Here is a 12,062-nt window from a genome sequence, read left to right on the forward strand (position 1 = left end):
ATTTGATGTGAAAGTAGTGACTTACATAAATGATTCATGCACGGCTTTATTCTGACCAGCGTTTACCAATTCAAACATAAAGGTATCGTGTAATTCGACATGACATGTATACATACCACTTGTTCGATCATTCTCACGTACAAAGTACATATACAGAAGATAAAAAAGAACGCGAAACGTAACTATTTTAATCTCTAGAATATTTAAAAAAAGATTGAAAAAGACATAAAATTCAAATACTTATTACGACGTCCAAGAGGGCCCAATTTCTATCGAATTTACTGCAAAACTTATTTATCGAGTCATAAAAATAAACGAAAAACCGAGAGATCGAAGTGTCTAAAGAAATCCCTATATTGCTAGGGAATTATTTTTCTGGCGAAGGCTACCCTGCTCGGTAAAGCCGTTATTTGAAGTCCCGCTCATTTTTTCCCCACGCAGATTCAACGTCCCAACAATTAATCAAAGAGTCTAGGGTATTTTGGCGCGGTTGGTACACGTCTTAATTAAGTCAATTTTGATCATGAAATTTTGTCTGTAAATTTTCAAGAAAAAGAAATTATCTCTACAAAATATTCAAAACGTGCGTAATTTGATAAACAGTTGTATTTTGTGAAATTAAAAGCAACCTATTTAAAGTAAAAAGTTTTGAATTTTAAAAATCCAAAAAAAAAAAAAACAAAAAAAAAACAAAAACAGATTTCAACAAATTTTAACTTGTAAACGTTAGAGAAACAAACAATTTCGACGATACCGTATGAAAAATATCCCAAAGATTCGTATGTGAAAAATTTATACAATTATTAGAAAAATAATTTCATTTTTTTAAGTTTTGCACAATATGTTTCATTAAAAGAAATGAGTTTGTCAAAATAAAAATATGAAGAACACGAATCCACGATCTATCTCTCAAGCTTCTTCCTCAAAACCCCAGCTGCACTCAACTTACCTAATACTTTTATACTTGGCAAAAGAAAAGATCCATAATTCGGAACGAAAGAAAAAAACAATAATAAAAAACGGAAAAAACAAAAAGTTGCCACTTGAAGTACCAACCAAAGTACCACTTCATCAGTGCAGGGTATCCAGTGTTGGGCATTTTTTAGATTAATTATACCCTAATTACTAATAAAAAATGTAACTTGTAATTAAAAGAGAGAAAATTACTAATTACAATTTTGATTTGTAATTAGAAGAATAAATAATAGTAATTACATTTTCAATTTGTAATTAGAAAAATTTCAACTACCAATTACGAATTTAATTAGTATCGAATTTTCTTCTAATTACAAATTACCAATATAATTCGTAATTTCAATGTAACTATAATTACACAAAGTAATTAGTGGTGCCCAACACTGATGGTATCATTTAATTTTTGGCGACATATTGCACACGCGTGTCTGATTTTTGTAACTTAAATTTAACTTCAGTATTTAACATTGGTCATAAGCCTGAATTAATAATCACTTCAAGTAGGATCTGAAATTTATTGAAAAATTGTTAACACAGAATAATCACGCATTTTAAAAAATCGGCTAACAATAACAACAAACGATTTCCTCTCAACATGACAAATTGCGGTCCAAACTATCGAAGGTCAGTCAGCGTGACCAGAATGAAATCTTATTTCTAATTAATTAAAGTTTGATTAAAAATATCAAAGATTTTTTACGTTATGATTCCGTATTATAGATAATAAACTTGTGATTTAATAATAAATAAATTATTGACTTCATTTTTAGCCAAAATTTAATATCGAAAATTTATGGAGGGTTGATTCACCAACAAAATAAGAAAATGATAATCAGAATGAGTTAAAATTTTGCATTTTCAATTTTATCCCCTGTCGCCGGAACTTTTTTTTAATTCCATGTAACGATATTATCATCAGCGATATTTTGTAAATTTATGTTCCATCACTGTGATGACTGTGTCAAAAAAAATAAGTTTTTTTCTTTTAATTTTCCAGAAAGATTTCCGTCCAAAATTGCAGGTTTTTCTACACGATTCCTTGAAAAAGTATGAAAATCTTCGATTCAACGCATAAGTATTTGTTAAAAAATATAAAATTCGAATTAGGAATGAATGGACAAGTCAACGGACAAGTTGATTCGATTTTTCGCAGTTATTTTTTAAATTTAAATAATTCTTTCTCAAACGCAGCGCCACTATGCGTAGCTTATGGAAATTAAATATGTAAATAAACACTCAGTGGTTTGTTTTGTGTCATCGTCAAAATTCATGCCTAAGTAATGTTTGTTTGTAAATCGTTCCGTCTGTGAATTTTTCGAAAAAAAAAAACAACAAATCACATTAAATTGCATAAAATTCTATACTATTCAACACAGTAACGTATGTCGCGTATACTCAAAGAAAAATGGAATTTGAACAAGGATTACCGTTGGAGAACACGTGAGTTTGAGGTTATGTTCCGTCGCGTTAACTCGTTTCTATTTTATTTCTATCTCATTGATAATATCGTTATTTTCTTTTTTTTGACAGCGAAAAAGAAGGAAGTACGATCATCAAGGAATACGTTATTACGGTAGAAAATTTAAAACAAGAATTGCAGAACTGTAAGGTAAGGCGTTTCTTTCTTCGTTGCAAGTTTCGCCAGATTCTAATTCCAATCTTTTTCATTTCAAGGTTGAGCAGGCCGCTCTTCGTTCCCAGCTTAGTAATATTCAAGAAAGTAACAAGGCGACTGCAGCAACCGTTCGAGATACATTTTCAAAAAGTCAAATAGATGAAAGCCGTGTCGAATCGCCGAGCACGAAAGAAATGATATCAAATTTACAAAAACGGATTACAATTGTGCAGATGGAAAAGGAATCTGTGTTTCAATTGTGGCAAATGGCTTTAAAGGCCATAGATACATTGGAAGAAGAGTTGAGAGGGTTTCATCGAGACGGCAAGGGAACAAAATTTTACGAAGAGCAGATGAATGGAGTGAAAGAGACTTACTCGGATGCGATTAAGGCGCTTGAAGCGAAGCTTGTGCAAGCTAGGGAAAATTTCATCAAGCAGCAAACGCTCTGGGAATCTAGTAAAGATAAAATCAATCTTCTAACAACAGAGAAAGACGAACTTCTGAAGCAGTTTTTGAACTTGCAAAAAGATTTTCAGGAGAAAGATTTAGCCGCGCAAAAGCGTATAGAAACTTTAAAAGCGGAACTGAATTTGTCAAAAACTGAGATACAGAGAGTGAACGAATCCCAAATCAAACTTGAGGCAAAGTTGAGAGAAGCGCAGAAGTTTACAGCGACTATTGTTGCCAAGGATAATGAAGCGAAGAGTAAAGTTTCCGAGGCAATAGAATTGGTCGAGTCCGCAGTTAAGGAAAAAGAACTTGCATTGCAAAGAGAAGCACGCGCCGTGGAAGAAAGATTAGCGCTGGAAAATAACATATCAAAGATTGTTGAGGAGTACAAAACATCGTTGGAAATAGAAATTTCTAAATTGAAAGAAACCTATGAAAGAAACATTAAAAAGTATGTATTGGATATGAAAGAACTGAAAGTAGAACTCCAGCAAAAGTCAACATTGCTGGACAGAGCACAAAGGGAATCCAGACTGGTAGAAGAAGAATTAAATAAAGTGCGACTCGGTTCCGATGATTTTCTCCACCATTCAAACGCAAAGTTTCTTGCATTGCAACAACAGCTTCAAGATGCAGAGTTCAAGCTGCAAGTCAACGAAGATTCTTGTAGGAAAAAATATACTCTAAAGATTCAACAACTCGAACAACATGTTGCAGAATTGGAGGAAAAGTTGGTTGCCACTGGTGACCAGTTAAAACGCATGCAAAAACAAAGTTGCAGAGAAATGGAGGAACGAGTTCGCGAAGCGGACGAACGGACCAAGGAGGCTGTAGAGAGGTATGCAAATTTAGAGAGGAGATTGGCACGAACAATTGATGAGAGAGAGAGTGTGACGGTTGAACTACGCTTGCTGCAAGGGAATTTCGACCGTGATATCAAGCGCAAAGATCAAGAAAGGAGATTTTTGGAAAATAGAGTCAGAGAGTTGCAGGAGGATGTACGAGCTGCGGCTAGCTCTATGGAGCAAACAGCTGCGCATGGAGACTCGCTCGCTCGTCAAATAAATATTCTGGAATTAGAACTGAAGAAAAAAGCGGGAATAGAAAAATTGTACGTTTCGTCGAGATGCGATTTAAATTTTGTAAATTGTTAATACGTTGTTGCGTATAAAATAATGTTCGTGATTCCTAAGACTGATATGTATTTTGAGAAAATATCAAGTTAAAAATTGATTCAATGCACTTGTTATAATACAAGTAAGCTTCAAGATATTAATTTTTACAGGGTCAGTGATACTGAGTATCGTTGCAAGACGGAACTAATAGAAAAGATGAAAATATTGCAAGAAAAGTATGACAGAAGAACCAAAGAATTAACTCAGCATGTCGAGACCCATCAGAAGCTAAGCAATAAGTATGTGAGAAAGTATCCGTACAATAGGAAAGCGTTATTTGAGAGTAGTTGTTAAGGACTGTCGTTATACAGTCCAAAATCTTCTTCCCTATATTCTCGAGACTAAAAATTCAAACAATTAGATGCAAATTACCGGTACAAAAAATGTTTGCATTATTTTAATGAAAATTAAATTGTAGGTGGAAAGAAGAAGCGAAGCGACTTACATCCAGTTTTCAGAAACGACTAAAAGAACTTCGTGCGAAAGTCATTGCCCTTCAGAAGGAGAACGATGAATTGAACAAGGAACTTCTAGCTTCTCGGTACCAACTTGCAGAATTCAGAGAAAAAATGATTCATAGGTACTAGCATTAATTTAACCAGTCCTTCATGCTCAGGATAAGGAAGGAATTTTCAAATTCTTGTATGTACATTGAATTTAAGCTTTTGTATTATTTTTAATTACAGGTATGACCAAGGCGATACACCGAGGTGACGATTTTCAAGTATTTTAGTACTTAATACAATGTGGCTATTAGTATATGTAAATAATTCGATGATACAAAATCTAATTTATTTTCAATATACATTCCAGTACTTCTTCCAAAGCGATATTCATTTTCACCAAGACTTGCCCTCAACATTGTTTACACTGTGATTCTGCGCTCCTCAATTTCCAAATATTACATTTAATACGCCACTTGCATAACTTCGTATTTACATTTCATATATAAGTCATCACGATTGATCGTGCATGCTGATTTACAGCATTATAAAAAAAAAGGCCCGAGTCTACGAGAAAATAAAAAATCAAAGAACTTGAATGATTTTTTCTTCAAATCAACTACGTCGAGGATTGAATACAAGCATTAAATAAGCTGGGAAACCAGTAAAGAGGCTCAGACGCGCCCTGGTGATCAAACCATGCGAGTCCTTCTTTAACCATATGATCTAAAGCTTTTTGTGCCCTCTGCCTTTCCCATTTTAATTCTCTCTCCAATAGTGACCTAGAGACATGAGCATTTCCCGATATTGAAGCTTGTTGGAGAACAGCGGTATGATCCATGCTCAATTCTCCCGGAATTGATTGAACTAAATATTTTCCTCTGCCAATCGGAACTACCGAAAATCCGTTTCCAAATATTCTGAGTTTCTTTGCAGCGGCGAGCAAATCTTCGTTAGATATTTCTTGGTGTTCCTTGCGCCTTCCTCTGGCCTGGACCAATCTCTCTCGCAGCTCGTCCAGTGAAATCAAACCCCCGTTTTTATAATTCGTTGCCAAGCATACCTCAACGATTTGTACAGCAATCTCATAATAAAAGTCACCGATTCCAAGAACAGACCAAAATCCCTTGCCAGATGCTAAAGGATCGACCCCGATGGAAGCACACATTTCCGTAAACTGACGTCGGAACTGAGGATTCTTTTTTATTTCATTTTTATGTTTCGATGCAAACTCTTCCAGATTTACTCTGAAGACTTCCAGTTGCTTTGACATCTGTTCCAACTGATTTTCTTGAATTTCCGTCCCCTTATCTTTGTATTTTTCTTGTTCAAGTTTTTGTTTGTGAATCGCACCAACTCCTGCCTTTCGCCGCATAATTTTATCGTTGAAGGATACTAGCCTGAAAATCAATATCCTTTATTCCAGATATAGCATTTTCTCGACTAAAAGTTTATGTATTGCTCAATTTCAAAGCTCCGAAGCGCCGTATATACGCCAATTTTGTTGATATATTATAGGCAAACGACGAATCAGTTCTTGATCAAAGTTTTGTATTTACACACCATTTAATCAAATGCATTAAAAGAGGAAAAATGAATGTAATAAATCAGATAATAAGAAATGTGTTATATTTTTCTTATATTTAACTCTTCGCTCAGGAACAAAACAAGGGCGTGTGCAAATATTTCTATGTATACCGTAATATGTAAAATAATTTAAGAAATCGAATACAAGATTAGATAATTATTGAAATAAATAACATATCATGCATAACAAGCTTTAGAAAAATAGTAGCGCTTAACGATTTATTCGACAAAAGAATATAAAATAATTATGCTCAATGGTGCTAAATCAATGAAACAGATGATATTCAAGAAAAAATAATTCGTCCATCGAATTGTAAAAAGTACCTTAAATCATCAAAGAATTCCTCTATCTACGATTTCTGCAGACCGTCTGTCCGTTTTATTCAATAAATAGAGTTACTCTCGTGATTTCAGAAACCAAGTAACCAACTTGTAGAGGTTATGTATTTCTGTCAGATACGTTCTATACGGATACGTTGGCGATCGTGTTGAGGTTGAGTATGAACCGTGCAAATCCTGATTTAGAATTATATATTATTCTTAGAGAATTCTGTCCACGAGGTTCCATGGTGTAATGGTTAGCACTCTGGACTCTGAATCCAGCGATCCGAGTTCAAATCTCGGTGGGACCTGAACTTTTTTTCATTTTTATGACCCTTCGAGTCATAAGCGGCAAGTATTCTTGCCACCTTTTTCATATCCAATTTTTAAGGGTATTCAGAAAACTTTTCAATATACTTCTCGAGAACCTGAAACGTTGACCGAAGTGTATATTATTTTTATAAGGAAATTGATTGAAAAAATCGTCAAAATTGAAGAAATAATTTCATTCACAAGAAATTTATCTATTTTATGTATTAGGCATAAATTATATGCTCTTAGGGTCGCTGAATCCAACGTTGAATATACGAAGTGAGATTTTAAATATTCTAACGGCGGGTCAAATATGGCGGAAGAAAAATTCAAATTTGATAGAATCTGGACTAAAAATCATGTCAACTATTTGGATCCACCATTTTCAATTTTGATACTTAGACTTTAAGTTTGTCATAAGCGATTCGAAAACCCACTGTGTTCAGATTTTTGTTTAAATTTGATTAATTTTTCACAATCTTATCTTCCATATTGAATCCGCTATTTTGAATTTTGAAATCTGATTTTGTATTCGTAACCAACAACCCCAAAAATCCCCCCAAAAAATCTATTATTATAAAAGTTTACTCAGAACAATAATGTGTGATTCAAAGTGTTAAGAAAATTCTGTCTGTTAGTTAATTAAACAAAACGCACATGTTCTGCGGCTTAAATTCTTAGAGCTTAAATTGCATACATAGATCATAGATCTTCCTCTCGTGTAGATAAAGTCAAATCCTCCTTCACGTCAAATAGAAGAATCTTTTCATCTCTGACATTACCACTTTGTGTATATGCATACATCCGTATAACCACACAGCATGCCTAAGCAGATGACAATATGATAAGTGGCCGCGAGGTACGATGGAAAGATCTATAGGGTAGATTTTTAAATTGAAAGGAAGTATTTTATTATTAATAACCAAGGCAAAAAGCGTCATTAAAAATGAAACGTCCACTTGAAGATCAGGACAATGGTTATGAGAAAAATCCTATCGTTTTTCTGGACATTGCCATCGAAGGTGAAAGAGGTGCGTAGATAAGTTCGATGTTTTATAGGTTATGTTACGCCGTCCTTCGAGCAGTTATTATTTCGTCAATATGGTCAATTGTTATTTTTCTCATCGTTAAGATATAAAAATAACGTTCTTATCGTCTTCTGAAAGTGGGTCGCATCGTGCTCGAGCTATTCAAACACTTGGTGCCAAGAACAGCTGAAAATTTCAGAGCGCTATGCACAGGAGAAAAGGGAATAGGAATGAACGGAAAACCCTTGCACTACAAAGGGTCAATTTTTCACAAAGGTACGAATAGCGTTACATCGATGCAAAAATAAGTCGATTAACTAATTTTGAGATTTTTTTTTTCATCAATCTTTTAGTCGTTCCTCAATGCATGATTCAGGGTGGCGACATTATAAACTTCGACGGCTCTGGAGGGGAGAGCATATACGGATCAAATTTTGAGGATGAGAGTTTTGAATACAAAAGTATAGAACAAGGATGTCTCGTGATGGTCAACGAAGGGTCTAGGAATTCAAATAGTTCTCAATTTGTCATCACTGCTGTACCTTGCCCTCATCTAGACGAAACAAACGTTGCATTTGGAAAAGTGCTCAAAGGGATGGGCGTTGTGCTTGAAGTGAATCAAGTGGAAACGATTAAAGACGTACCACAAAAGGTAACAACAAGAAAATCACTACTGTACCATATTTATTGATCGTGAATGGAATTCTGTCGGAACTGATGTTTCATTTTCTATACGATACACAGAAAATACGTATAGTGAATTGTGGTGAACTAAAAAGAGGCGAATCGTGGGGCTTGGAGGAAAGAGATAATACAGAAGATGTGTTTCCTTCTTGGCCAGAGGATTGGGATCTTGATTCAACTGCTGATAAAATGGATGTAAGATTGAATATAGAAAAAATTAAAGCTTTCTTTAATGATAATTGGTATAGTCGATTTCAGTAGACGGCATTACTTTGAACTAAATTCACTAAAATTCGAGTTTATGATCAGCGAAACGCATATTTCTTGAATTGATATAATTCAAAAATCCAGTGATAAGCACATTTTAATGCGTAAGTTTTGATTGAATGTTGAGTTGTAATTACAATACGAGTGAAAATTGTAACTTAAAAAAAAAGAGCGCTAGAGGCTGACATAAATGGTGTATAATTGCGCAAAACTTATCAACGTGTACTACAAGAATAAATTTTTTCTTATATGTTCTATAAGTAGAAACTGCCAGGACGAAAGGAATTCAATGTGAAATAGAGAAAACCATATAAGTGCCAAACACATAAACGAGATTTCACTGCAATACTATTAAACCAATGAAAATTTGAAAACTAACAAAGCATGATCATACGTCATTTATGTTATAATTACCAACAGATGTTCTGCATTGAAGAGGTTGTTAAGAAAATCAAAGACTCTGGCAATCATTATTTTTCGGAAAAAGATTATGCAACAGCGGAGAGGAAGTATACAAAGGCATTGAGATATATCGACTGGGGGATGAAATTGAATAACTCGACCGAGAAGCCTAGTGAGAATGGAGCTGGAGAACTGAGAGTCGCTATTCTGTCAAATCTTGTGGCAGTGAAATTGAAACGAGACCAATGTAGAGAAGCCCTGAAAATTTGCAATAAGGTAAAAAAAAAAAAAAAAAAAAGAAAAAAAAAATAGCTGACAATACGAATTAGATGAATAAATAACACAAACATAAAGTTGTTTTGCGATTAACCAGATCAAAAAGACAGATTTATAATAAATTAACATTTATCCAGATTCTCAACATTGATAGAAACAATTGCAAAGCGATGTACAGAAGAGGTCTAGCACATATGGGTCTAAACGAATATCAACTTGCTCTGACGGATATGAAACAAGCATTGGAAGAGATGCCGAATAATAAAGAGATCATACAGAAAATGGAGAAAGTGAACAAGATAATACAGTCGTACCTGGTTTACGAAAAAGAGATATGCCTAAAAATGTTCAAATGAAATTTATGTACATATATACAATACCATAAATGCATGTACTCGCGAAAATTGAATTTTGTAAAGGGTTACATGGAGTCTATTATTATTATTAAGGATTAAATGTATCAATATTTGAATTAAGGATTAGAAATTTGTTTGTTACAGAAGCTGGCTTTGAAGTTTTTATGATCATTATTTAAGATTAGAAACCGAACTAATTGATCACGGGCTGGCTATACGCTGCTGATTTCCTAAAGAATTTTAATTCAAACGTATAGAACAATCCGAGCACATGGTATTAAGTTTAGTGACTGTAATGAATCAAATTTATTAATCGAATTCTCATGTTTAGCGGACATTCGAAGTTGTGGCTTAAGCTTTAGCTTTTTACGTCACGTTGTCGGACGATGCTTAACAATAAGATTGATAAACTGCAGAATTTTGCTAAATCTTTTTTCTTTTTTATATATATAATTTTGCAAAATTTTGAATTCATGTTTATGGAGCCAATTACATGCCATACATTAATAAATCAATAAAGTCACAAGGTATGCATGTACATATTTTAAATAATTCAATTCAGAAGTAGAAGTTTTATCCTATTCTTGGTTCTGAATCCCAAAAATAAAGAAACATCATTTGTTCATTGCATAAAAAAATGATCAACTAAGAATACTTTGGTTCATGAACCGTTTTTGAAGTGACAATAGGTACTATTAATGATTTCAGTGTATCGTTTAATTTCAGTCTAGCGTTTAAAAAGAAATACCTATTTATAATAATGACAATACAATTTCTGAGTCGATCAACTTGATTTTTGTACTGCATTGGAATTGAAAAAAAAAACAACAACAAACTTGGGCATTCAATGAAAGCTAAAGTGAATAAAATAACCGAATTTGTCTAACTGTGATTTGTTGATAATTTTATCAATGTCTTGTATATCTTTTATCTAGTATAAATTAAGGGGACAAAGTAAAAAAAGTTAACGGTTGAAAATTGAAAAGCGATGTATGTGAAATACTAGGATATAAAGTGGTTACATTGTGTATTTATTTGCTTGTAAACGCGCAGTTATTTTATGTCTAACCATTTTATGAAAAAAGCCTGTATAAATTAGATTTATATACCTATGTAACATTACATATTCAACTAACTTATAGTAATTAAAAATATTATATGCAATTGAATTAGCGACAAAAGCATTTTACGAAGGGAATTTCAAAAATGAAGTTCTACAAAAACCGATTTATGGATCGTTGATATCATATTTCAGTGTAACATTTAGTTATAATATTAAATAATGTAGTAAATATAAATACTAAGAAAAACGAAGTAACATGTAATCTGCTTCATCTAATTCATACAGACTTTTTGATATTGCAAGTCACTGAGATGAGACTTAATAAACTTCAATGTTTAAATATATATGTATAATATATATCATCAATGCATTTCATATTCCTTTGCTACCTATCTTAACTGTCTATCAAAAGTTTTGAATAATTAAGTATAGCGTTTATAGCATCATTTTACTAAAAACGATCGAGTTTCTATAACATTGTTACTATTATTTTTTTTTCATTTTTCGTATGAAATTCGTTAAATGCGATTCGTAGAAATTGATAAGCATTAAATGCACCGTATAAATTATCGTTAGTTTAGGTACGCAGTTTAATCAGTACAATCTGTACAATATGCCTGTTGTATCCACGTAATCAAATTTTACAAATCTATCAAGATTCTGGTACGTACTTTAAATATACTTAAATGGGAATGTTATTTTCACGGAAAAAATCGATTATGAAATTAGATTCATGTTTCATTTTAATATACTAATAATACGTATATTTCACATCAGCTCTTACAATAAAATAACATTAGACTCTGTGCTCTTCGTAATTTGATGTTAGTGAATAAAATTGAATGGAAAATACAGCGGAATGTGTTACACAATAATACAAAAGCTTTTGGATATCTCATATAGATAATCCAATGTTTCAGTCTGTTACGTAAGACTCGACAATAAATATAATTTAAATCGACTTTACGATAGCTACGCATGTATATTATTAAAAAGTGATGTTATTTCACATGGCAGTCTGCGGTAACTTGCTTATTACAGTTTCGCTTAATTTTTTTTTTTCTTGGTATGTAGTATAGTAACTCAAAGTTCTTCGGTTGGCTTA

General features: G+C 33.0%; 3 protein-coding genes and 1 non-coding gene across 6 annotated transcripts; 3 read left to right on the top strand and 1 right to left on the bottom strand.

Annotated features, from left to right (window-relative positions):
• The first annotated feature begins 2,202 nt into the window (after window positions 1-2,202).
• On the top strand, window positions 2,203-5,031 carry LOC124410627 (sodium channel and clathrin linker 1-like). Of its 2 annotated transcripts, none has more exons than XM_046889135.1 (6): window positions 2,203-2,415; window positions 2,506-2,584; window positions 2,650-4,154; window positions 4,329-4,457; window positions 4,637-4,798; window positions 4,905-5,031. In XM_046889135.1, the coding sequence occupies exons 1-6, from the start codon at window positions 2,381-2,383 to the stop codon at window positions 4,930-4,932; spliced, it is 1,938 nt and encodes a 645-aa protein (XP_046745091.1). In that variant the 5' UTR covers window positions 2,203-2,380; the 3' UTR covers window positions 4,933-5,031. The 2 variants fall into 2 exon arrangements, with proteins under 2 accessions (XP_046745091.1, XP_046745100.1); XM_046889144.1 differs by having other exon boundaries at window positions 2,650-3,881.
• On the bottom strand, window positions 4,866-7,526 carry LOC124410692 (vacuolar-sorting protein SNF8). 2 transcript variants are annotated; one of them, XM_046889276.1, is made up of 2 exons: window positions 7,468-7,526; window positions 4,866-6,061 (listed from the first exon to the last, which is right to left on the bottom strand). In XM_046889276.1, the coding sequence occupies exon 2, from the start codon at window positions 6,034-6,036 to the stop codon at window positions 5,281-5,283; it is 756 nt and encodes a 251-aa protein (XP_046745232.1). In that variant the 5' UTR covers window positions 6,037-6,061; window positions 7,468-7,526; the 3' UTR covers window positions 4,866-5,280. The 2 variants fall into 2 exon arrangements, with proteins under 2 accessions (XP_046745232.1, XP_046745222.1); XM_046889266.1 differs by lacking the exon at window positions 7,468-7,526 and adding an exon at window positions 6,573-6,722.
• Trnaq-cug lies at window positions 6,809-6,880 on the top strand. The gene has a single exon. It is a non-coding gene; the product is annotated as a tRNA-Gln (tRNA).
• A 185-nt stretch (window positions 7,527-7,711) lies between the features above and the next one.
• Window positions 7,712-10,325, top strand: LOC124410659 (peptidyl-prolyl cis-trans isomerase D). The gene is made up of 6 exons (XM_046889201.1): window positions 7,712-7,912; window positions 8,048-8,185; window positions 8,263-8,561; window positions 8,654-8,788; window positions 9,281-9,538; window positions 9,676-10,325. The coding sequence occupies exons 1-6, from the start codon at window positions 7,828-7,830 to the stop codon at window positions 9,892-9,894; spliced, it is 1,134 nt and encodes a 377-aa protein (XP_046745157.1). The 5' UTR covers window positions 7,712-7,827; the 3' UTR covers window positions 9,895-10,325.
• Window positions 10,326-12,062: the final 1,737 nt, after the last annotated feature.

Source organism: Diprion similis, chromosome 1, assembly GCF_021155765.1.
Source record: "Diprion similis isolate iyDipSimi1 chromosome 1, iyDipSimi1.1, whole genome shotgun sequence".
In the NCBI taxonomy this organism is placed as follows: domain Eukaryota; kingdom Metazoa; phylum Arthropoda; class Insecta; order Hymenoptera; family Diprionidae; genus Diprion; species Diprion similis.